General features: G+C 45.2%; 1 protein-coding gene across 1 annotated transcript in view; it reads left to right on the plus strand.

Annotated features, from left to right (window-relative positions):
* Pdlim1 (PDZ and LIM domain 1) overlaps positions 1-25527 on the plus strand; it is a 45768-nt gene extending 20241 nt beyond the window's left edge. The window contains exons 3-7 of the mRNA XM_059258383.1: positions 507-591; positions 5119-5318; positions 16399-16550; positions 24623-24740; positions 25004-25527. Of these exons, the coding sequence (XP_059114366.1) occupies positions 507-591; positions 5119-5318; positions 16399-16550; positions 24623-24740; positions 25004-25190 (742 nt within the window). The 3' untranslated portion in view covers positions 25191-25527. The remainder of the gene's footprint in view (positions 1-506; positions 592-5118; positions 5319-16398; positions 16551-24622; positions 24741-25003) is intronic.
* Positions 25528-27019: the final 1492 nt, after the last annotated feature.

Genomic DNA, 27019 nt, shown 5'->3' on the forward strand with positions numbered 1-27019 from the left:
TGCTTTTAACATGTAAAGTTGTTTCTTGGCATCCATGGGGGTCAGTCCCCAGAATTGTTATGGATATCAAAATCCCTGAGTATACAAGTCTCTTCTGTACAAAGCAGTGTAGTATCGCACAGAGTCTGTGTGCATCTTCCTGCATACTTTAAGTCACCTCTGGATTACCTATAATATCTAATGCAAAGTCAGTGCTATGCACGTGATTGCTGTACCATATTATTTGGAAAATAACAACAAGGGGGAAATCTGTACATGTTCAGAACAGGTCAGAGCTGTCTGTCTGCAGCTGCCCGAATCTAAGCAGAACCTGTAGATACAGAGGTGGGACTCGAGTCTTTATTTAACACGAATGAGACAGCAAGTAGCTTTACGCTGGAGCTGTTGCTCAGTGGTAGAGCCCTTGCTTGACATGCATGAGATGCTGAGTTTGATCACCAGCACTGCAAAGCAGAATGAAATGAAACAAAACAGAACGGAACAACAGCTTTGTTCATTTGTCGCAGGTCCGAACAGAAAATTTGGTCTCCTCTAGTGAGCGAGGAGGGAAAGCGTCATCCATACAAGATGAATTTAGCTTCGGAACCCCAAGTAAGTGCTTATCTTTGCCCCTCCTCTGCCAGCTGCTTTCCTGCCTGGGCATTGTTTGGCTAGTCCCTTGTTTTTCCTGCCCTGGAGGTCTGGGGATAAAGAGGCAGGGAGAGCCTTCTACTGTCTTTGCTGGGATCTGGCTCAAGTTCAGTTCTTCCCGTAAGGGAACTGCCAGAGGAAAGGGCTGGAAAACCCCAGGGCAGGGACGTGGCCTGGGCTGGAAGCTGCGTGTAGGAAGGCAGGCAATGAGGGAGGAGGGCGGAAGCCATCCTGTAAGCAGGGTTGGTAGGACTCTAGTGAAATCAGAGCTCTAACTCAGCTCTTACGGAGTTTAGATTCAAAGAATCATTGGCGGTGAGGGTATGTTTAGGCCTGAAGCCGAGTAAAAAAGAAACATCGGAATTTAATGGTAACTTTTCTTTCCCTGTGAGTCCTGAGGCAGAAATCTGTTATTCGCTTGTTAGAGTGAAACTTGAAGAAAGACATTACAATTAGTTAAAATGAGGTTGAGGATTACTCTTTAAAAAAAAAAATACAGTAAGGAGTCATTGCGTTGTTCGTTGGTCAAATAGAATTTTCTGGAACAGTAGATTGTCCTGAGAGCCCATATTTATAAATAAATCTCTCAGTAGATAGCTGCTTATAGGTATTTTTATTTCTCCCTTAGTTGTATCTTCTAAGATATCTACACTGAGTGGGTATGTTTTGAAATAAATAGAGAAATAGTTAGAACATCTTGGTAAAATTCCCACATTGCTCATAACAAAGTATGTTCTCTACTGGATAAGTGGATGAATTATTAATAAGTGAGGGACCTAAGGAAGTGGCTTATGGGTTAAGTGCTTTCACACAAACACAAGGACCTGAGTTCTAATTCCCAGCACCTGTGTATCAAAGTTGGGCATGACTGTGCCCGTCTGCACCACCATCAATGAGAGCTGGTCCACCAGCTCAGCTAGAAGGCTAAGCTTCAGATTCGCTGAAAGACCCTGTGTCTCAAATGTGGAGAAGTGAACTGAGGGAGACATCACACATCAACCTCCAGCCTCCAGCCTCCACACACTTTCAGGGGTGAGTGTGCCTGCACACATACACACACACATACACACACACACACACACACACACACACACACGCACACGCACACGCACACGCACGCACGCACGCACCACATACCAAAAAAACACCACCAATAAGTGAATAAGTAAATTGATAAATTTTTTTCAATTTAATTTTCTTTTTCAATTTTCAAACCAGGGTTGTGATTATTATATATTTAATACCAGTTGAAGGTTTGAAATTGAATTTTTTGTTTCTAAGTTTGAGACCCTAGTTTTTATATAGAAATAGTAATCAAAAGTTAATACATAGTCAGCTCTTTTATGTATAGTATAGAAATTGTATGAAATTGAATTCACATGGTGCCTTGGTGTGTATAAATTGAATGGTTGATTATGTCCTTATTTCTTAAAGTGGTTCCATTAAAATTTCAGAAATGTAGTTACAGTTTTTTCTATTAATACCATAACAATCATACTTAAAATGCTGAGTCCTTTTAAGATTGTTTTGCATCTGCCGTGTTGAAACTGACACGAACATATTATTCTGTATAAGTCCTATAAGGAAATTCATAAAATGTTATTTTGCAAACTGGCAGTTATATAAACAAATTTAAATCATGCCAGAGTTAATTTCAGTTTCCCTGGTAGTTTAACAACTTATTAAATTTACTGTACATGTTGAATTTTGATGTGTTAAGTATTCATATCTTTTATAACATGAGGAATGATTTTGGTTTAACTTGGTCCAAAATGCTTACTTTTCACTTGAGGTAATTATTCATATCTTGGTTATACTTTTTCTTCAATGCTGATGTTTTGAAGATCATTTTCAGACTAAAAAATAATTATTCAAACTACTATAAAGGCTAGCTTGAGTGTATCTTTCTCTTTATTCATCAAAAAATCTTCCCACCTCCCATTTTCCCCAGATCTTCCATTTTTAAGCCTTCTTAGCTAGAGGACAAATAGAACAGAGTTCATGGATATTATAAAGATCTGCTAGTTCACATAAAGCTAACCAACACCCCAGCTTATCTGAGGTCAGCATAGTTACATACCTAGTTTGTATTTCCTCATTATTGAGTTTCCTTGGCGACTGATAAATACAAAACCCAAACAATTACGTCATCCCTTCCAAAAGGCAAGCCCTAAATCCGCCTGTCTTCTGGTAAGACTGGAATCCACATGGGGGTAGAGATGTTTCTTTTTATGTACAAACCAGACGCATTCCTGAAAGATGCTTTATAAAGCAAGCATCAAAAATTAAAAAAAGAAAAAGCCACTCCAAAGAAAAAAAACTCCACCATTCCCACAAAAGAAAACGGGTGGAGTGGGGGAGGTTGGGGAGATGGCTCCTGATGCCAGGCCTGCCTGAGGACCTGAGCTTGATGCCTGGCACCCATATGACTCTCGTAAGTTGTCCTCTGATCTATAAATGTGGGCAGCAAACAAACAAACAAACAAACAAATAATAAGAATTTTCAACATGACTCTCCCATAGACTTCCGTTCTGACCAGAACTATTTTTGTTTCTATGGGGAGAAAGGCCCTAGCCTAATGAGAATACGCCGTGTTCTGCACTGTGCTTGGTGAACTGAGGCGTCACACCATGTCCTGCTGAAGAAGCTTAAATAAGTGGGCTCAGAGAGGCATAACTTGCTCATAGCAAAGTGTCAGGGAAAGTTTGAGCCAAGACTAAAGAGTAAGCATCCTGTGCGGCTCCCAGATTGCTGTGGAGACTGAAGGATGCATGCTGGATGCTGTCATGTTGCCCAGGCTGCCCTTAGTGATGGGGTGAGAGCTCCAGGCCTCTTCTGTAAATCTGCTGCTGCCTTCACAGCCAATAATTTCAGAATTCCTTTGAGTCAATGTACATAAAACTACGTAACCATTCCTTGATTATGGCCATTTTTTTCTTTAACATCCTCTTTTGTGATTATTTGTAGCCAGGCTTGGTGGCAGAAACAGGTGGATCTCTGTGAGTTTGAAGCCAGCCTGGTCTACATAGTGAGTTCCAGGATAGCCAAGGCTGCATAGAAAGACTCTGTCTCAAAACAAAAACAAAAACAAAAACAAAAAAAATACAAGCCTCTTTTGATTATTTGTGCAGACATGGACAAAGTCAACTAAAACTCTCTGAGTCTGACTTGAAGAGAAAATTTACTGGAATAATGGAAAAAAAAATTTTATCATAAAAATATGTCTATGCTGGCTTTTACTTTAAATTAGCGTTGTAATGAATTAAACTGTTAGTTTTCATTCATAATGTTTTGCAATTAAATGCTGAAGTTTCTTTTTCAAAGGAGGAAAAAAGAGCAATAGAGGGACTGGAATTCTTTTCAGTTATTTGGGTGTTTAAGAAAGAAACCAGGGTTTAGAAGAATTTTCTTGAGAACTCAGAAAACATGTTGAGTTTAGTAGGCAACACGGAGTTTGCGGTACTGGAAGCCGGAATTGATTTTGAGCATTGGAGCAGGGAGAAACTTGCTAAATGAGTCATCACGTAACCTGTGATTATTTTTTTAAAGGAATGTTAGTTTAAAAAGTATACCTGGGTGGTGGTGGTGGTGCATGCATTTAATCCCAGCACTTGGGGGGCAAAGGCAGGCAGAATCTCTGAGTTCAAGGCCAGCCTGATCTACAGAGCGAGTTCCAGAACAATCAGAGCTACACCGAGAAACCCTGTCTTGAACACCCTCGACCCCCAAAAGTACTTTGGTGTGTTTGTACAGATGCCTCCAGAGGCTGTAGTTGTAATTGTTCACCAGACTTCCGGAGGTGGGCAGAGAGTGTGTTGTCACATTAAGGAGAGAAGGGGGACACAGAAACTCAAAAGTCCTCCCTTCACAGGTTCTGCTTTGGACTCGGCTTCCAGAACCTTCCACCTTGTGTTTTACCCACAGAGAACAATAGTCCCTCCGCCCCTCCGCCCCTCCGCCCCTCCGCCGCCTTTGCAGAAACTGAGACTGGAGTCGGCAGCTCTTGCTCCTGTGTTCCCATTACCTCCTTCCTTGATGATCTAACCCGGGGAATTATCTACACCTTTCGGCATTGAGGGCTTTGTGATGACCTAAGCCACTTCTCCTCCTCTTCCTAATGCCTCTGGAATGTGTCCTGAAAGGATGCTTCTTCGGATCTGACTTGGGTTCTGGTAGCCTAAGGCATGAGGTGTTATCCTCCCAGAGGTACCTGGAGATCAGATCTGCTGGGCCTTGGAAAAGAACCAGAGATGGGGCTGATTGAGAGTGTGGGGGATGTACAGTTGTGCATCTGTGGACGCTTCCGGGTCATTGCTCACTGTCGCCTTGCGTTGGTTGGAGCCCCTCTGCCCCCAGTTGAAGTTAGATTTGAACCAGGGCTGCTGTATCTTAGCAGGAAGTTCTGTCTGGCTTTTAGCCTGTACTGCACATGATAAGGGGTACAGGGTGGACACCTCCTTGATTTTTCCTCTGCTCCCTGCCTTCAGGAGGTCTTGCACATAGGAAGTGCTCACAACCGAAGTGCAATGCCATTTACTGCCTCACCTGCTCCCAGCACTGCCCCCCGGATCATCACAAACCAGTACAACAACCCCACCGGCCTCTACTCTCCTGAAAACATCTCTAACTTCAACAGTGCTGTGGAGTCGAAGACCACGGGCAGTGGGGAGGAGGCGAACAGCAGACCGTAAGTCGACCTCTCCACACCACCCCAACACCTCCAGATAAGTCCTGGGAGAGGCCTTTTCTATTAGTTTCTTCTAGCAAGTTGAACCACTCATCCTGGGAGGGAACCTTTGGCATTCAGCTTCTTCACATGTGAAAAGGGGCTCACTCCCTCCTCTCGGTAGGATTGTGGTTAAAAATAAGAAAATGTGTTACTGGAGCAGGAGCTTAAGGTTGATGTGGCTGCTGCTCAGGATAGAGGATCCGAGTTCTATTCCTAGAGCATACATAAAAGCTAGGTGGGCTTGGTGGCCTGTCTGTAACTCCAGCACTTCAGAGGTACAGATGGGGCATCTGGAGCAAGCCGGCTGGCCAGACTAGCCACATGAGTGAGCTCTGGGTTCAATGAATAAGGTGGGGAGCAATGGAAGGAGATTCCTGATGTCACCCTCTGGCCTCTACATGCGTGTGAATACCTGTGCACCCGCACTGTGCACACAGGTTTGCCCATACACTCACCAGAAAGAGAAATAAAACATAATATAAAATGCCCAACCCTGTGTCTGACACTCACAGTTCTTGTGATGATTGAGAATTGTTCTTGTCCTGAGTGCTGTGATCACTCACTCTCAGCTGCTGGTCATGGTCTTTCACAGGACTGTTGTGTAGAGTCCTTGAGGGGGCTGCTCCTTACCATGGTCTAGCTTATATCCACATTTCCCACACAATCTGAGCAGGGGGAGGTACCCCAGTATGTGCAGTGGTGAAGCAGTTTCTCACCAGAGTAGACCAGAAATGATAGAGAGAAATCCTTGAGGCTGCAAGTGCTCGCCCTTGGGATTAGGTTCTGACCTGGGAAGGGAAGAGATGGGGACTGTAGGTGGAACCAGACAGGCACCTTCCTTTGTCACAGACCTGTTGGCTGTACCTGCCTTTAGCTCTGTATTGGGTCTCTGCATCTTCCAGCAGAGGGGCCTACTGTCTGCTCTGTCCCCAACTCTCTGGGGACAGATTTCAACACTCCTGCCACCCCATGGCAAGGGAACTGGGCGTGACAGTGTCAAGTTAGGAGGGTGGGGAGTATATTAGGAGTTGACAACTCATACGCCTGAGGATGGGCCCGCAGGGTAGGAGCGCAGGGCAGGGCTACCAGATCAAATGTAACTGATTTGCACTTGTGGCGCCTCATGCTCATGCCCTGCCCACAGGGATGGGTCCTTGGTTCCAGCCAAGAGTGCATGCAGACCTGGGAATTCCACGTCTGCTGATTACTTTCACTGAAACACAAGTTGGGAATTTTTTTTTTTTTTTTATAAACCTGAAATTGCTGACTTTTAAATGTTGGTGACATTCAAATTTTGTTGGAAAACAGTACATTCTAAAGTTGTCTGATCTCTCAGGATCTTAACTCAGATTTTGTGTTAACTCCAAAAGCTTATTTTGGCATTCAGTTTCTTCCCTATCCATCTTTATAATCTGCCCAGATTTCTTAGTTGTAAACTAACTGTTTCAAATGCAAGTTAGGAGGGGGTTTTGATCCCAGGTTCCTTAACTGTCTGGAGGGCTGTTCCAGGAACCCCATTGTCTCCAGGGGATGAGAAGGAGGGGTGGGAGAGAGAGGAGAGGAGAGGAGAGGAGAGGAGAGGAGAGGAGGGAGGGAGGCAAGCAAAGACAGACCAGAAAGATACTAAGACTGTTGGGTATCCACTACATGCAAGTCTCTGCCCCAATACTGAGAGGACAGGACAGGACAGATCCGATATGTTCCCTAGAGTCTAGTGAGGTTTTGGATTCAGAAGATGCTGAAGATCACTGGCATTAATGGCAGTGCCCAGTACCACTGCTTCTTACCCCAAATCATGGTTCCTGTGAGTCCTTACCTGCTTGATACATTGATGCCCTTCGAGGTGGTCATGGGGATGCTGGGGATACTTGAGAAAGCTACACAGGGGTGCTTTAAGCATCACTCTCTGAAGGGAAGCTTGCATGTAGCTCCGTGAGGAGTGGTTTGAATACCAAGGGCCACCATTCCTGTGTTTGGAGTGCTTGGAGAGGCTGGGAACGTGACCCTTCTTTTACTGTCCCAGAGTGGAATGTTCCATGATCTGGATTTAATAACCCAGGAAATGACACATCCTTAATTGAAAGAACTGCTATGCACTGTGAGAAGTATGTGCCTGGAAAGTATTTTTAGTGTGGCTGCATTAGATAGTTTTCCTTCATTAATGTCTTCTTTCTTCTTCTTTCCTGCTTCCGGGTTGCTCCCCACCCCCACTGTCTGCTCCTGTCAGTCTTCTTGGCTGCAGCAGCCCGAGGATCTCTATCAAGTCTCTGTTCAGATTCCCTCGCCTATTACCTACTTCAGCCCAACAACCTCTTTGAGAATGTATCTAAGAAGTGGCGGGAATCCCTGAAGCCAGAGGCTGAGGAGCTACTGAGCCTTGCATGTTTCTTGTACAGGGATCTCTGCCTGCTGCTTTGTTTCTAGCATGTTCTCAGAAAGGAGAGACAGGCAACCCAGCAGCCATTCTGTAACTCTCCCTGCTCAGCACAAGGCTCTGAGCTGGCTCACACTCCCCCCCCCCCCCCCCAACTGTTTAGTCTGAATTCGCTGAGGTTCCAGAACTGGCTCACCAAATACTTGGCATCTGAGGTCATCACCCATTCCCTGGGGCTCACCCTGGTTTTTTTTTGTTTTTTGTTTTTTTTTTTTTGGTCCCAAGCACTTGAGAGCGTTCTGCTGTGTGTGTGGCTGGCTGTCTTGTAGGTCTTGGTACAGCTGCATCCCAGGCAGGCCAGGATGTCAGCAGCAGCGTTACCACCTGGGAAGGCAGGTGGGGGTCTCCTCAGCAGATCTTCTAGAACACAGCAGAGGGAGAGGGAGGCCCTCTGTGGCCCTTCCCCTCTAGGTGACTTCAACTCAGCGGTCCTTTTTTGAGTACTTGCTATGTGCCATTCCAGTGAAAGAAATGGCACCTTTTCTCTCAGCTCTTTAATTGTGTGTAGAAGGGACCTGTTAAAGTTTGGTAATGCCGAGACTGGATTTCATAATTTAGGTGATGTCTGTTTACTTTCTACAGGTTTGTAGATTTGAGTCCTAGAATTGGCTCTGCCCTGCCAGCTGAGTGACCTTAGGCAAACCTTGTAAATCCTCTGAAACCTTGTCTCCAGAGCTTAAAGGTGGGCCCTTCACTACGTGTCTTTCCACCAGCTTGTCAAGGGAATGCAATACCTTGTGTTGGAACGTACTGAGTGAATGCTGTTACTTGGGAGAACCCTGCCTCAGCCCTTACTGAGTGCCGGGGGCTCAGAGTGGAAGCGTGGAAGCGTATAAGCACGTTCTAGAGGAGATTTGCCTTGGTCTACTGTGAACTTCTTTCTCCCCCTGGAGTCCTTGCCTAAGTTGAGCTATGGATACCACTGGCCAGCATCCTTCTGGGGTGATGGTCTCTTCACGGCATAGATGGTTGAGCTCCCATAACCAGTGTAGAAATCCCAGAGTACTAGGTCTTCCCAATTGTGTTCAGGGTACTCCCCCAAACACTCAGGAGGGAGATTTCTAAGCAAGTGCAGTGGAGATAAAGGGTCCATTGCTATCCAAAAGGTAGCAGGGGATTGTGTTAGCCCTGTCTAGCTGGGAACAGGAACAGAAGGCTTCCAACATGAAGGCTGCTTGTCTCTGTACCTAATATGCCTGCACTCCACAGTGTCTGGGGTCTGAGTGTTCTTCCCTTTTCTCCTGATGGCCAGAGTTATTCCTTGCTCATCATAGGAGACTAAAACACAGGGAACATTCAGACCAGGCATTCCCTTTAGAACTGATGCATAAGCTTTCCAAGACTTAATTTTTAAAATTTGTTTTTATTTAATTATCAAGTAATAATCTGGGGCATCTGAAACCCAAGATCTTATTTTCTAGGACATCATGAAACATAAAGGATTTTTCTGCTTCAGCTTACTCCTCGTGTATGTGTGTGTGTGTGTGTGTGTGTGTGTGTGTGTGTGTGTGTGTGTGTATGTATGTGTGTGTTTTGAGATAGGGTCTCATTGCTTGGCTGCCCTGGAACTTACTATATAGACCAGGCTGGCCTTGAACTCATAGAGAACCACCTGCCTCTGTCTCTTGAGTGCTGGAATTAAAGGAGTGTGGCACCATGTCCATCTTTCATCTTACTGTCTTTTTTTTTTTTTTTTGGTTTTTCAAGACAGGGTTTCTTTGTGAAATAGTCCTGGCTGTCTTAGAACTCACTTTATAGACCAGGCTAGCCTCAAACTCATTGAGATCCACCTGCCTCTGCCTACCGAGTGCTGGGATTAAAGGCATGTGCCACCACCACCCAGCCCTTACTGTCTTTTAAAATTTCTTTTGAGATTTATTTTTATTTTATGTGTCTGGGTGTTTTGCCTGCATGTTTATGCACAGTGTGTGTGCAGTACCTGAGGAGTCCTAAAGAGGGTGCTAGATCCCTTGGAACTGGAGTTACAAACAGTTGTTAGCTGCCATGTGGGTGCTGGGAATTGAGCTCTGGTCCTCTGGAAGAGCAGTCAGTGCTCTAAACTGCTGAGCCATCCCTCTAGCCCCGCAGTTTATTTTCCTTATCCCGACCTTAAGACAAGAACTACAACCTCTGCATCACTTAATGTTAGCACTTCTCTTTGAGACAAGGAATTCTTAAAGTGGGTTCAGCCTCTCCTTCTGAGATAGCTGTAGATGTGTGTGAGGTTGGAGGGAGTAGTACAAAGAGGTCTCTTATTCCTTATCCAGTTTCTCCCGATGCTGACTCTTGTGTTGTTTGTTTCTTGAGACAAGGTCTTATTCTGAAGCCCAGGCTGACCTGGAACCTACAGTAATCCTTTGGCCTCAGCTTCCTGAGTTTAGGATTACAGATGTGAGCCACTATGCTGGGCTGAGTGAATTATCAGTAGAAGATGGACAGCAATACAGTGTAAAGAGCATTTGAGTCAACTGAGCATAGTGTCGCACGCCTTTAATCCCAGCACTTGGGAGGCAGAGGCAGATGGATTTCTGTAAGTCCAAGGCCAGCTTGGTCTACATAGTAAGTTCCAGGCTAGCCAGGTCTACTGTCTCAAAAAAAAAAAAAAAAAAAAAAAAAGCATTTGAGTCTGCACCAGGATTCCAATGCTGTTGCTGTACCCACCCCTAGCCATATCCACCACACCCACATCCCTCACTGCACAGCCTCCAGCCCACCAGTCTCTCATTATTACAGCTTTGTTAGTTCAAGAATGTTTTATTAGCAGAACTGTAAAGTATGCAACCTTCTGGGGTTTCCTCAGCGTAATTCCTTGGAAAGTCATCCAGGTTTTCTTTATATACCAATAGTGTGTTCCTTTTTCCTTTTTAAAGTGTGGTAAAAACCACATGACATAAAATTTACTATTGTAAAACCACATGTGCAAAGCTATGCAACAGATCTGTTGAATTTGTTCAGCTTGAAAAGCTGAAACTCTACACCCAACGAACAACTTCTGTCTCTCCCCAAGCTCCTGGAAGCCCCCGCTCTACTTTCTGTTGTGAGCACCTCTTGCAAGAGGAGCCATGCAGTATTTGTCTTCGTGAGCTGGCATATTCCCCTTAGCATTGCTCCAAATTCACCCAGGTAGTATATGTCAGGATTTTCCTCTACTTAAGGACTGAATCCATTCTTCATCACATTAAAACAAAAATCCATCTATCTGCTGATGGGTAGTCAGGCTTCTTTCATCTTTTTAAAGATGCCCCTTAATGATGAACGCTGAAGGCTCTCTCACAAAGGTGAATGAAACCAAGGCTGTGCACTCTGGTACTCTTGTGCATCGTGCCATGGATTGTAGCCAGTAACAAGGCAAGGGAAGAATCTGGAACTAATTGCTATGTCCAGCAAGAATGTATCAGAAAAACACCACACAGGCTATAAGATGGACATAGAATCAGGTGTTGTTTCTTTATGCTGGCAGTAAATGTGTGAACATTGACATTGAAATATACAATTTACAGTTACTTCTCAACAGACTAGACTGGAGTTTGCCAGAGGAGTGGGGAGAATAGGAGGAAGGGAGGAGAGGCCAACCAGTGTGTACAGTGCTATTGTTTGAGAGCTGCAGCTAATTCCAGTGCCATGTATCACCATGGGGTGAATAATGAACACAAATACATTGTATGCCTCAAGATAATGAAACAAGAGAATTGACAATAAACTCATCTAAATGAATGATAAAGCTTAAAAAGAAAAAACAAACCCACATCACTTCTCAGGTACATGTGAAAGAGTCCGCTAAAAGAGATTGTAAGTGAGACTTAAAGCACATCTTATTGAACTTGAAACTGACAGTAAGTATCTTTTCCAACCACAGTGAATGAAAACTAGAATTTAGCAAAAAGAAAGCTGGAAAAATGACAAATACGTGGCCAGTGAACAGCACAACTGAACAAGCCATGTAAGAATCCCGGGGAAATTAGGAGATATTCTGACAAATGGGAACAGGTAACATTCCCAGCATTTAGCAGGGTCAGGCATGGTGGTACGTGCCTGGCATCCCAGCACTCAGGGAGGCTGAGGCAGGAGGATTAGGATTTCACAGCCAGCTTTGGTCACGTAGTAAGATCTTGTCTCCAAAACAAAAACTTAACAGGAGACAGGAAAAGCAGAACCAAGAGAAATCAGAGGGAAGTGCCTTAACAAAGCAAATCTGACTTTTAAGGAGGCCCTTTATTAGTTTGTGCTTTTAGCGGTTACTCTTGGCGTCTTAAGTCTGCCTATCTCTACAGGCTAAGAATTTCTACTTAAATTTTTTTTTTTTTAAACATGGTTTTCCTTTGTATGTTTCAGTCTTAGGCATTAGCGTACATTGAGTTAATCATGTGGGTGTGAGATAAACAATGTGGGGTTGATCACAATAGCTGTGAAAGGAGTCTTGAAATCCTGGAGACCAGTTCCCCCCATTTTATTCTTTTTTGAAATTGTTCTTAACTTTTCCTTTTCATTGCCTCTACAAATCACAAACTTGGCACTCTGTAGATTCTTTTTCCTTTTCCCTTTTTTTGGGGTGGGGACAGAGTCTCATACTATAGTCCAGGCTGGCATTGGAGATTACCATGTACGACAGGCTGGCCTTTGAACTGGTGGCAATCCTCCTGCCTCAGACTCCAAAGTGCTAGGAATAGAGGTGTGTGTACTCGGCTTCTTTCATCAGCTGCTCTGTAGTACCAAGGATTGAACCCAGGGCTTCCTGCATGCTAAGTAAGTGCCCCCTCCCACCTCCCCACTGAACTACATCCCTAGCCTTCTCCTATTTTTTATTTGGAGACAAGGTCTCATAAGGTAGTCTAGTCTTGACTCACTATGGACACCAGGCAAGGCCTGAACTTTTGATTCTCCTATCTCAGCCTCCTGTGTAGTCAAAAATTTTTTTTTCCCCTTGTGAATCTGCTGATATGGTCAAATGATTAAAACCTGACTGAGTTTTGAATAGTAAACCAAGTAGTACATGCTACTTGGCTGTGACATATAATTCTTTTTATATATTGTTGAATTTTATTTGCTATGAAATTTACGTCTCTATGAGGGACTCAACCTGCTTTCTTTTTTAGTACTGTAATCTGGTTTTACATTAGTGTGATATTTACTTCATTAAGTAAGTCAGGAAATACTTTCCTCTCTTTACTTCAGGGAAGAGGCTATGTAGAGTTAATTTGATCTCTCGGTCTTTCTCTGAAATATGTGCCTTTATGTAGCCCAGCCTAACGTTGAACCCTTGAGGCTCCTGTCTCAGCCTCCTGACTGTCGAGAACACAGGCCTGGCTCACTGTAGAATCCTTATTTCTTTACTTTTTTATCTATACAAATAAGAATCTTTTTCTCCATTTCTTATGCATGCTTTTATCCTAATTACTTTTTTTTCAGATATTGCATTAATGTCTTATAGCTGAATGTCCAGGACGTAGAATTTCTGAGTCTTGTACTGTTTTTTGAATTAGGTTGACAGTGTTTCTGTTAGGGTAATGGATACTGAAAATACTTCATAAAATGTCCAGCATATAAAGATGTTATCAATATTTGGAAATAAATAGTGAATTGGTCTGTCTGTCTCTCCCTCCCTCCCTCCCTCCCTCCCTCCCTCCCTCCCTCCCTCCCTCCCTCCCTTCTCTCTCTCTCTCTCTCTCTCTCTCTCTCTCTCTCTCTCTCTCTCTCTCTCTCTTTCTCTCTCTTTTTCTTCCTTCCTGGGAATGATTCCCAAGGCTGTTTGCTGGAAGAATATATGATGACCTTGTGGTTTAGTTCTGTTATTTTTAGTGTTCCCTTGGTGGCTTCCAGACATAACATACAACAAGTAAGAGAAAAAAGTCTTCCCCCAAACATTCCATGGCCTGATCTTGATTTTAAAATAGTCCTAAGAGTAATAGGAAAAAGATTGATAAAGAATAATGTAATATGCTTATTATAGGGCAGGTTCCAAGCTCAAAACGCAAAGAAGCGAGTATCTAACTTAAAAAACAAATGGATGGAATAGAGCCGGTAGAAGACCCTTGCTTAAAAAAAACGACTTTACCAGGTTTTCACTTTACCTGCCCCACACTTTCCTGCAAGGGGAGGGAGAGAGAGCGACAAGGGGTGAGAGACACCAGCGCTGCAGGCAGGCCAGGCGAGGGTGGCTGCTGCCACTCAGTCACTGCAAACCCAAGGTGGCGGGGGGCAGCCAGCGTCAACCTTGCCTAACAGTGGCAGAGCTTGGGTCACCCTTACGGGCCTCGCTTTCGTTAATGGCAGAGCTTGTGTCACCCTTACGGGCCTCGCTTTCGTTAATGGCAGAGCTTGTGTCACCCTTACGGGCCTCGCTTTCGTTAATGGCAGAATGTGGTTGGAGTCCAAGGGAAACACCTGGGGCTTTACCCCTGTGCTTGAGTCTTTCAGTTGGGGCTGAGTCTGTAAGTGTCCCAGGAGGCTGTCCTGGCTGCCCCACAGCTTGTTTCGGAAGAGAGAAGAAGGAGAGACAGAAAGGGAGAGAGGAGCAGGGAGGGGTAGCAACCTAGAGGCAATTACCCATGGAAACCATACTTCTTCTTTTCAAAATGGAGCGTGAACCAGTTGTACAGTGGTGGGTGGGAAATGAGTGGATGGATGTAACCACTGTCAGTCCTTTGCTCCTGCCTGTGTCCTTCAGTGCTGTGGAGGCTGCGAGCTCCTACCTCAGCAGCTGCAGCTTGTGCGTCTGTGTATGGGTAAATCTATCTGTGTGCATTGCTAATATCCGTCACTGGTAGTTGATCTGATCTTGGTGCTTTGCTTCTTCTGGCCACGGTGTCCCTCAGGCAGCTTCTGAACAAGTTATGGAAGTGAGAGGAAAGAGGGCATGTGGGCTCAGGAAGTGGGTCCCCCGCAACCCTGCATCGTTTCCAGGTGGGCTTGTAGGATCAGGGAGAGCATAGCAAGCAGGAAGTGTCATCTGTGCTTACTCACTTACTTTCCTGATGTCGAGCTCTGAGCCTGGGCTAGGCACTGAGCCAGACCTGGGCGTTTACAGAGAGCAAGGCAGTATGCTTGCTTACCTTCCAGGGGAAGCCAGAGGTGCAGAAATAAATGCAAGTAGAGAATGCGGTTAGGTGTGGTGACCCCAATACCTGGCTCCAGGTTTGTTCTTATTAATAAGACCTTTTAAGATTCGTGCTGCAGTTAGGAGAGTGAGTTAGAGGGTAGTGAGGAATGGGGATGTGCGGGACCGTCATAAGTCAAGGTCACTAATCCTCTCTGAGGAGTGTATCCTGTGTGAAGCAGGCTTGGAAGTACATGAGGAGGACAGTACAGGCAGGGCAGTGAGAACAATGCCTGGAAGGGGGCTGGCTGGCTGGTTTAGCCACAGCTATTCTGAGGAAAGGCCGTATCTTAAGGGCCTTACTCCTTATGTAAATGAATATTTATTCCAAAGGAGTTAAACTTGATTAAACTTGTGTTTTGTTATAAAAACAAGGAGTGTTTGGTTCTAAGTCAAGCGAGAGGACATTGACCCTCACCATGAAACGGTCTTGATTCATGTATCAGAAATATGTCTCTGACCTCTGGTTGGAAATATAACTGTTCTGTTGTGCGGTGGTGGTGCACGCCTTTAATCCCAGTACTCGGGAGGCAGAGGCAGATGGATCTTTGTGAGTTCGAGGCCAGCCAGGTCTACAGAGTGAGTTCCAGGACAGCCAGGACAGTTTCACAGAGAAACCCTGTCTCGAAAAAACAAAAACAAACAAACAAACAAACAAAAACCAGCAACAACAACAAAAAAGAAAATATAACTGTTCCAAGGCTGACCACGGCCGTAGAGGGACAGGTCAGCTGGTAGGTCTTGCTGGTAGTCCACAGTGTGGCTTGGTCATTCAGGGGAGCTGGGAAGAGTCAGGCTCAGGACAGTCTGCAATCGAAGGCTCCCTCCCTCCCGCCATCCTCCTCACCACACTGCCTGCCTCAGCTTGTCCTGGGGTACGCCGCCGAGTGACAGGAGGAAGGAGTGGGAGGCGAGGCCTGGCTTGCCTCTTCCCGGGGGTCTGACCCTTTACATAGCAAAGCCAAGCCCGTGGACTTTTCCTTCTTCTGGCAGCCCCTGGGAATGGGGTGGGTCAAGACTGCTGCCTCCAGCTAGGGGCGCAGAAGCCTAAGTGCCATTCTGAATGATGAGGAACGTCTGGAGGCACGAAAAGCATGTTGACGTGGGGGAATGAAAAGGAATTCATGTGCACCCCCCTGCCCCCTCAGGAGACCCAGCTGAGCTTTAGTGGTCAAGTTGTGATTGAAATTTTTCCTCTTTGAAATTTTCTCTTGACGTAATGTTGATTATGTAATTTAAAAAGAAGGGAAGAATTCCCCATCTGTGGGAGTTGGCCAAAGTGTAATTGAATTACAGAGACTATTTGGGAAAATGGCCTCTTACTGTAGTAAAGTGGCAGCCAGCTCTGCCTACCAGCATCCCTTATAACATTGTCAAGAGGGCTTGAGACATGGGATAATCACTGTTCATTCTTTCAATCAGTGCGTGTTTGCTTAGAAGGGAGTGCCTGGTGGAGTTCGGAGCCTAACTTTTGACCCTTGTCCTAATGGATTTCCAAACATTCTTCTTAGCTTGGATCAGCCTCATCCTTCAGGCAGCCTCATCATCGACAAGGAATCTGAAGTTTACAAGATGCTTCAGGAGAAGCAGGAGTTAAACGAGCCCCCCAAACAGTCCACCTCCTTCCTGCTTCTGCAGGAGATCCTGGAGTCGGATGGGAAAGGTAAGGGGCGCTGTGGGGAGTCTCACTGGAGAACACAGGGGAGCACAGCTCCCAGGAGGTGGAGCCAGCACAGCTTGTTGTGGAAGGCTGGGTCCTGCTGTGCAGCCTAGAGCTTGCCATCCTTCCCCGAGTCTGGAGTTATATGAGCACACACCACCGCTTCTGCGTTGGCATTGACCTTTTTTAGATTGCAAAACATGTATGGAAAACAGGAGCAGGGGAGAGGGGGAGAGGACTCAGATGCAGATCAGTTGTAGAACCTACGTAATATGCATAAAGCCCTGGGTTCCATTTCCAGCACTTGGGGTGAAGGGTTACTGGGTTAGGAGTGGATGGGAGTGTTGGTAGTAGGGGATGGGACAAGAGTGCCCCCTCTGGATTATACTTTCTGGCTCAGCCTTTGCTTGTAAAATAAAATGAAATAAATATTTTAAAGTATGGTTGCTTTGCCTGTACATATGTCTGTTTACTATATGCATGAAGTATCTGCAGAGGCTAAAAGAGAGCTGTAGTTAAGAGTGGTGAGTCACCATGTGGGTGCCGGGAACTGAACCCAGGTCCTCTGCAAGAGCAACAATTGCTTTTAACTACTGAACTAGCCCTGGTTGTTCAGTCTTTTCAAATGTTTTAACTTTTAAAAAGAGATTTATTTTATTTATGTATGTGTATGTGTGTATGGGTGATTGTGGAGGCAAGAATGGGTGTTGGATCTCCTGGAACTAGAGTTATAGGAAGTCGTTTTGAGTTACCATATGGGTACTGGGAACTGAACTTGGTCCTCTGCAAGAGTAGCCAGAGCTCTTAGGCACTGAGCCGTATCTCCAGCCCCTATTTTATGTTGTTATAGATTCATTGTACAAAATGATGGGTTTTATATGACATTTTCATTCAAGTACATCACATACTTTGACTTTATTAACTTCTCCTGCCCTTACACACATTAGTTGGTCATATGTACCATATTTTCTTTACCCAGCTATCTGTTAATGGGCATTTCGGTTGACTCTATAAGTTGGTTATTGATTGCATAGAGTGTTACAAAATAAACATGGATGATCAGGTTATGCTGACCTAGGTTCCTTAGGGTATATTTGTAGCTTGTGTTTCCCTGCCTGGCCCACAGTCAGGACAAATCTCTCTCACCCACCAGTTCCACAGCCGCTCAGACCCAACCAAGTAAACACACAGAGACTTATATTGCTTACAAACTGTATGGCCATGGCAGGCTTCTTGCTAACTGTTCTTATATCGTAAATTAACCCATTTCTATAAATCTATACCTCACCACGTGGCTTGTGGCTTACCGGTATCTTAACATGTTGCTTGTCATCATGGCGGCTGGCAGTGTCTTCCTGCCTCAGCCTTCCACTTCCCAGAATTCTCTTCTCTGCTTGTCCTTCCTATACTTCCTGCCTGGCTACTGGCCAATCAGTGTTTTATTTACTAACCAATCAGAGCAACACATTTAACATACAGAACATCCCACAGCATATATTTCTATAAGTGGTATAGCTGGATCATACGTTTTCTTTTTAGTTTTTTGAGGAGCTTCCATACTGATTTCCCTAGTGGCTGCCTCAGTTCACATTCCCACAAGCAGTGTATGAGGGTGCCTTTGTACCCCACATCCTTGCTGGCGTTTGTTGTTGCTTGCTTTTATAGACAGCCATTCTGAGAGGGGTGGGATGCAGTCTCAGTGCAGTTTGAATCTTCATTTCCCTGATGACCAAGGATGCTGAGCACTGACTGTTTCATGTCCTATTGGCCATCTGCACTTTGGCTCATTGATTGATTAGATGATGGGGGTTTTGTTTTTGGTGTTCAATATTTTTAGTTTATTGTATATTCTAGATATCAACCCCTTTGTGGCATGTAGGCTTTATTGAAGCAGCTTTGTGCCTGGCCATCTGTTTCCTGCCATACATACATTAGAGAGCTGAGGTTGTAGTGAGTGTGACCTTTGTGAGATTCTGTTGGTCTGTCTCTTGGCTGTTTTATTTATTTATTTATTTATTTATTTATTTATTTATTTATTTATTTTTGAGACAGAGTTTCTCTGTGTAGCTTTGGTGCCTGTCCTGAATCTCGCTCTGTAGACCAGGCTGGCCTTGAACTCACAGAGATCTGTCTGCCTCTGCCTCCCAAGTGCTGGGATTAAAGGCATGCACCACTGCCGCCCGGCTCCATTGGCTGTTTTAATTCACATACCTTGCTCCCAAGGTGACAGATGAAGAAGAGCATGTGGAGGCCACAGAAGGAAATGGATCTGTTAGGCCAATGAAGCTGGAAGTCTTCCTTCCCCATGGGGCCCCCAGGTTTGCTCTTGCTTTAGGACAGATGGCCTTTCCTCATCGTGGAGGCCCCTGGGTAACCACATCCTCAACTCTTGGCTAGTTTCTGAACTATGCTCCAGGCTCAGAAATCACAAAGTGTGTAAAACAGCCATCCCTGTGTGCACAGAGTCAGCAGTCCATCATTGTTATAGATGCTGGCACTTCATCGGGAGGCACCAGCTTTGCTTGTTTGTGCATGAGTTCTGATGCTTCTGCTGGTCTCAGGAGACAGCTCTCCTTGGAGAGATTGCAAACCATGTATGCTGAAGTGACGTTCAGTTAGGTAGAAGGGAGGTCTCCGTTCAGTGGCTAAGGAATGTTGTGAGGCTGATACCAGGCAGAAAGGTTTTCTCTTCTCTAACTGCTTTGCCTAGCAAGCCTTCAGACTTGTCACCTCCCAGGTACCTTCCATCAACACCTCCTTGTAACACGAATCTTAAAAGGTCTTATTAATACAAAACCCAGAGCCAGGTATTGGAGTGAAAACTGAGAGATCAGAGAAATAGAGCAAGCCACAGCCAACCTCACCTCACCAACTCCTCAGCTGATTCTGTTTCCTCAGAATGAAAGCCTCTGAGTCCTCACCCGAATGGATCTCAGCTGAACTACTGCTAAAAAGCTTCTAGTTCCTGGTCCTCACGCCTTATATACCTTTCTGCTTCCTGCCGTCACTTCCTGGGATTAAAGGCATGTGTCCTTCCCAAGCAAAGACATGAGATCTCAAGTGCTGGGATTAAAGGTGTGTGCCACCATCCCTGGCTCTGTTCCCAGTGTGGCCTTGAACTCACAGAAATCCAGATGGATCTCTGTCTCCCAAGTGATAAGATTAAAGGCATGTGTGCCACCACTGTCTGGCCTCTATGTCTAATCTAGTGGCTGTTCTGTTCTCTGATCCCCAGGAAAGCTTTATTAGGGTACACAATATATCAGCTACACCCCCCTGCTCCTGTTCTGGAGAACTGCTTTTGTATACTTCTCTGGTCCCTATGATGTCTACTCCTCCATACTCTGCCCCCTTCCCTAAGACTCAGGCACCTAGCTGACACTGTGCCATCTACACTCTTTATCTCCCCACAGTGAACACCTATAGGTGCTTCAGGAACAGATACCTGGGAAGGGTAACGTCCCTGAATGTACCATAACTGGGCCTCCTCCTCAGTGGTGTGGATTCTGTAGAGAGGGACAGTTTACACCCACAAGGAAGTATAGTCAAAGTGCTTCTTTGATGCTGCACATTGTTGTTCTACTAGCAGTAAGTGAGCTAGACATTGCTTAAACCCCACTATGAGGCCTGCTTGACAAACAACTTGAGATCCAACCTGTAGGGATGACAGCGCTGTCAGAACACATGAGAAGGGGCAGGCGGTTTCATCTTGAGTAAGGACATTTCAGTTAAGGTAAATGTCCTTACTTCAGTTCAGTAGGACACAGACTGTGCCACAAAACTCATCTGAGCTCATGCATGAGGACCTAAGCACATGTGAATCCATGTTTATAGCATCAAGACCTCCTTTCATCTTCTGCCTCAGTAACCAAAACCCAGAGCTCCCTTGTTCGAAGTTATCCTGACTGGCATCTGGAGCTCCGGCCATCATCCTTACTTCCAGGCACCAGGAGGAAGGAAGGGGTCAAATCTAAATGGAGAACCCCTGTCAGATGCTCCATCTATCTCCTTCCCAGAAGTTGACCACTAGTGTTGCAGTATACACACTACCATTCCACTTATATTTTATTATACACACTACCATTACACTTATATATCATTATACACACCACCATTCCACTTTTTATTGGCTGGAATCTAGTTGCTGGGCTGTACCTAATTGTGTAATCTGGGGTTTATGATTTTATTTTATTTTATTTTTTTATTTCTTAGACTGGATGCTTTCTTGCCTCAAACCCAGGATTTTGCTAAAAAGGTGATGGCACAGCTCATCGTTGCTCCATGTCTCCTGATGTGGGCTTGCACTAAGTTTTCCCTTAAGGAAGCAGGATAAATTCTAGACAAACATTCATCACATGGAGCAGGCTCTGTGCGAGAGCCCAAAGGCCTGTTTTCACTTGAGGTTGAATGGACAAAGCCTAGATCACTGGCTAATATTCATAAGGCACTCAGATGTGTTCTGCTGTGATTGGCAAAGGCCTGCGGTGCAGAGAGAAGTCTGTGGGTGGAAACACCAGCATCCAGGGTCCCCCTGTGACCTGCCATGAGACCTCAAGCAGGTTGCTGGTCCCTCTAAGCTCTAGTGTTTGCGTGCAACCCCTGAGCACAGCCCACCGCAACAGGGCTGTTGGAAGGGTTCAGGGAAAGCTTGTGAAATGCTCAGTGCAGCTAGGCGCCCAATCGATTTGAGCAGAGTTGGTGATAAACCTCAGGAAATTCCACCAGAGCAGCTTGTTCTTCTGAATGCAGTTCATCCACTGCCTTTCTCAGGGGTCATCTTGCTCTCGACAAATCACAAAGTTTGTAGGCAAAAGAAGCATAAATATTGTTTTAACTGTAAAATACTCATAACATAACATTTCCCATGGTAATCACTTTTAAGTGTTCGGTTACACCACGTACGTGTGTGTGAGATGCTGCCATCACTGTTGTCATCCTCAGAACTCTTCGTCTTGTACAATGGAAGCTCTGATCCCATTAAACCCCACCTCCCTATTCTCTGCTCCAGCCTCTGGCCACCACAGCACTACTGTCTATTCCAAATACCTTGTGTGAGTGGAATCATAGTTTTCCCTTTTTGTGACGGGCTCATTCCTTCAGTGCAACATCTGTACATGTTATAGCACACATCCTTTCCTTAAACTTTTTATCACATTTATTTGTTTATTTACATATTTATTTGTGTGTGTGTGTATGTGTGTATGTGTATGTGGTGTGTCCGTGTGTAAGAGTGGGCATATGGACAGCTTCTGGGAGTTGGTTCTCCCCTTTGACCATGTGGGTCCTGGGGACTGTTCTCAGGCTTACCCTATGGACCATCATGTCAGCCCCTTCCGGTCCTTTTGAAGTAGAATCATATCCCATCATCTGTATATTCCTCATTTTGTTTGTTCACTCATCTGTCAGTAGAAGGAGATCTTGAAGGAGTGGAGATGTGGAAGGAGACAACATACATGAAGGAAACAGTAGTGGCTGGGGGCTCCCTCAGATGAAGAAGCTGGAGCTGGAGTCTGCAAACTGCTAGGTTCATGCTAGCTGCTGTCTGTCAGGGCTTCCATGCTAGCTGCTGTCAGGGCTTCCATGCTAGCTGCTGTCAGGGCTTCCATGCTAGCTGCTGTCAAGGCTTGCGGGGCCCTCAGATGACCTGGGGTCAGGTTCTAGAGAACTACCATTGTCAGGATCGTGGTCTTTATTCTGCAGTCACAGTGGAACCATGGAAGATAATGGAGCCGGGAAATGGGTAGAGAAACAGCTGTACTTTATTTAGCTCATTTCTCTTCACAAACAAACAAACAAACAAACAAACAAACAAAACTTGCATGAAGGGTTTCCTGGAAGAAGAGACATTTGGGAATATTTGTAGTTGTATGGAATCTAGCAGTAAGCTAGTTGCAAAGGAAAGAATTCCAATTTCTAGGGTTGACTTTTTAAGTGAGAGAAAAACAACTTGGAGCCAGCAGGTGGCGCTGTAGGGCTGAGAATGAAGACTGCTTCAGCACACAGCTCCTTCAATGCTCCCAATTCTAGTCTCTTAGTTCCAGGAATGGTTGTGGATTTTCCTACCAAGTAGGGATTTCACCTCTCTCCCTAACTTGTCTCCTTCTACCAGTTTGCACTTTCTCTTATTTCCGGGTGCTTTTTCTGCTTACTGAGTAAGCTATGGGAAGAGGATGGCTTATATTTGAGACCTCAGCCCTTGCTGAGTTGGTCCTTCTATAGTCAGTTAACCTCTCTACACTGTCTGTGTATGCAGAGGTGCTGCTCTTTCCTACCTGTCAGACAGGACAGGCAGCCAAGTCCCTTCAGGCAGAGAGTGAGAGAGCCTGTTTGTTGTGCTTGAGGCAGGATGCCTTGAGCAGCTGCTTGCTCTGGCCCCTCTGAGATGCCTTCATGTAGGGCTGAGGTTGGGTGAGTTGAAGACTTTGCCTTTGATAGAAAGCTAAAGGGGCCAGTGTGGTGATTTACACCTTTAATCCCAGCACTTTGGAGGCAGAGGCAGGTGGAGTGCATTCTACATTGTCAGTTCCAGGACAGTCAGGGCTACATAGGGAGAGCTTCTCTCAATAATCAATCAGTCAATCAATCAATCAATCAATCAATCAAACAAACAACCACAAACCAAAACCAATCCCAAACCAAACTGTAGGGACCATTAAAACACTCGGTTATGGGTTGGGAATTAGCTCAGCTGTGGAGCACTTTCCTAGCATGTGTGAGGTCTTGAGTTCAATTCCAGACATTTTAGGGCTGGTGAGATGGCTCATTAGACAAAGGAGCTTTCTGCCAAACCTGAGATTGAACCCCACAACCCACATGGTAGAAGAAGAAAACCACGTCCTACAAGTTGTCCTGTCAACTACCTTCCCTCCACATAGCATGGCATGCACATACCTGTACATATGTGGGTGCACACACATACACACTAAATACATGTAATTTTTAAAATTAAATTTATGTGTATGAATGTTTCTCCTGTGTTTATATCTATGGCTATATGTGTACCCAGGGCCCAAGGAGACTAGAAGAAGGCATCAGATCCCCTAGAACTGGAGTCACAGACAGTTGTGAGCCACCACAAGGATGCTAGGAATTGAACCTGGGTCGTTCGGAAGAGTAAGCAGTGCTCTTAAACACTGAGCCACCAAAAAGAATTCTAAGCATAAAAACATTATAATAAATAAGCAAATTAATAAAAAAATCTACAATTACAGAAGTTTGGATTGTGGACTTCTTCCAAAGGAAAGGAAGAATGTCCCCTGTGCTTTGGGATATGGGACCATGGAGGTGAGGACATGCTGAGCCTTCCCTGTGTGAGAGGACCCAGTACTAATGAGAGAAACCTGAGAGACTGCCATGTGTAGCTATGAAGGACTGTTGAAAGTACAGGATGCTTTAAAAAAGTCTTAGTAAAAGACAAAATACTTAGGTTGTTCTCCATAAACCAGCAAAGCACCTCAAACTCACCCTCCCATTGTGTTAGCATCAGGTGACTCATGCTGTAGGGGGATATTGGTTAGTGCTGGCTCAGCTTGGTGTGGCACCCCAAATCTTCTCATTCCAGGTCCCTGGACAAGGTAGAGACATCCAATGGGGCTTGCTCTTCTCATGGCATGGGTCGGAAGCTCTGTGGGGACATGACCAAGACACACACGTAAATTTCTGGACTTGCATTTGCTCATGTCCATTAGCCAAGGTCTTTGGCAATGGCAAGATTTCCCAGCCTTGGACCTGGTGACATCGCTGGTTGATGTTAGTGTTTGCACATGTGTGAGTTGAGTGTTATGTGACTGGTGTTGTGAGGGCCGATCGTAGACTAGGCACTGTAGGAGGGCCTTCTGTATTGGGTTTTAACAGTGAAGGGGAAAATCATCTCCTATTTTTTTTACAAAACGGAAACTAAGAGACCATAAAAGGTTAAGCAACTTGCCCAGTAATGCACAGAGTCGAGTCGCCGACTGTCTGATCCCAGCGGCTGTGGCTTGGCTTGAACATAGAGATTCACAGGTGGTTCTAAGAGAGCTCAGTGATACTGAGTTTTCACTGGCTGGCTGATGTGGGTGTTTTCCTCCCATCAGGGGATCCCAACAAACCCTCAGGATTCAGAAGTGTTAAAGCTCCAGTCACCAAAGTGGCTGCATCAGTTGGAAATGCTCAGAAGCTGCCCATGTGTGACAAATGCGGAACTGGCATTGTGTGAGTATTGACTTCCCCTGGTCTTAGAGGTTGGGCAAACCATGGAAATGTGGGAGATTATGGGCATTTCATAGCTTGGTGGTAAAGTCAACAGATCAACCAGAACCTGCAGAGCTCTTGTGTTGACATGGGAGAGGCTTCGACCCATTCACAACCAGAGCGTTGTTGTGGGCCCTCTGGAGAAGCCCCAGATCTGAGCTCAGGAAGGACAACATAGGACTCTCATGTCACTAATACGGCCCCATTTTCCCTCCCTCCTACAGAGGAGTGTTTGTGAAGCTGAGGGACCATCACCGCCACCCTGAATGTTACGTGTGCACTGACTGTGGCACCAACTTGAAACAGAAGGGCCATTTCTTCGTCGAGGATCAGATTTATTGTGAAAAGCATGCCCGGGAGCGGGTTACACCACCTGAGGGCTATGATGTGGTCACCGTGTTCCCCAAGTGATCAAGAGGACCTGCCTTGTCTGCTGCCCTCCAGCCAGCCTGCTGTCCCTGGTTCTCTGAATGTTCTGGCCTCTCCTCCCTGACAGTCCTGTGCTCTACTAGTGTTAGTCCTGGTCAGTGAACATGGAGTCTACCGGTGCTGACTCCCACGAGCTGTCTGGTGCCTGCTTTCTCATTACTGGAAATGGTTTTGTCCCTGTCCCCTCACCAACACCACCATGCACCTTCTTCACTTGGGGTCTTCTATGCTGCAAAAGGACATTGGCCACAATGGAACGAAGCCAAATGTAGTATCTCTCACATTGATTTTGTTTTACTTAATAAATTTAGACTCTTAAGGCATTGTGTGGCTTCTTAGTTGACCCTGCCTGTAGTCTGTATGCTCATGAAATCCTGAGTCTCCCTCTGGTTTTGGTTTCTTAGTTGTGAGAGCTGCAGGCCTTTCCCCTGGACATGAGAAGGCTACCATGAACATGCCATGTTCCTTTACATCTTTGAGGCTTGCTCTAAGTATTGTTGATTAATGCTAACTATCTTCACTACTTTTCTGTTGCTGTGGTAAAGCACGTTGAAGGCAACTTTCAGAGGAGCAATTTTATTTGGACTTACGATATTGGCAGAGAGGCATGGCAGCAAGTGGGAAGACAGCTGGAACAGAAAGCTGAGAGCGCATATCCTTAACTACAAGCAGAGAGTGAACTAAAAATGGTGTGGAGTCACTGAACTCTCAAAGCCCGCCTCCAGTGACGCACTTTCTCCAATGCTATTCTTCCTAAATCTCCCCAGACAGCACTACCAACTGGAGACCAAGTGTTCAGTTCCTATTCATTCTCATTCAAACAAATCCACTAATATAAGTGTTCAGTTCTGTTTTAGTGAGGTTGTCCTAGAGTTTGAGGGAATAGAACTTCCTGTCTTAGTAACTCTCTTCTATTGCTGTGATAAAACTCCACAGCCAAGGCAACTTATAGAAGAAATCATTTAATTTAGCTTACAGTTTCAGGGGGTTAGAGTCCATGATGGCAGAGCAAAGGAACAAGCCAGAGCTTACATCTTAGTCCATAAGCATGAGGAAGAAAGACAGACATACCGATGATGGTGTGAGGCTTTTGGAACTTCTAGGCCTGACCTCAATGACACACTTCTTCCAACAAGACCACATCTCCTAATCCTTCCTCAAACAGTACCACCAACTGGGAATCACATAGTCAAACATAGGAGCCTATGGGGCCAATCTCATCCAAATCACCACACTTCCCAAATAACAGGTGGCTAGCTTCACCAGTTGGTCTTAAAGTATGCCTCAATAATCCATTTCCAGACCATGTGATGGTGCAATAAATCAAGAGTTGTGACCACTAGCAGCAGAGAGCTCAGAGATGGGTAATAGGTGATTAGTATGTTCTTCAGCTTTTCTCCTCAGTGTGCCAATCACCGTTTATCTAGTTTGGCTACATGCTTGTGTATCCAGCCATTTGATATTGTGATACTGCGTTGCTTCTGGCTGGAAAATAATGCAGTCCGATTGTAACAACCACATACAAACAAACACCTCACAATGTTTTAAGTCAGTTTATGGTATTTTGTTGGGCCATATTTATAGGTATCTGTTGCCAAAAGGGACTCTAGCCAGTAAACATGGCTCTGGTAGGCCTGTTCTTCCCATTCTCTCTGACTGCCAAAAACTGTTGGATTACATTCCTGAAGCTAGCCCGCAAGATCCGTTTCCTTATTGGCCAATTCTTCCTCCTGAGGCTGACTACCAAAGTACAGCTATCAAAGTATTGAAGTCCATCAATCAAAAGCTCCCTTTGGATCACCTAATTAACA

This window comes from Peromyscus eremicus, chromosome 1, assembly GCF_949786415.1.
Source record: "Peromyscus eremicus chromosome 1, PerEre_H2_v1, whole genome shotgun sequence".
Classification (NCBI taxonomy): Eukaryota; Metazoa; Chordata; class Mammalia; order Rodentia; family Cricetidae; genus Peromyscus; species Peromyscus eremicus.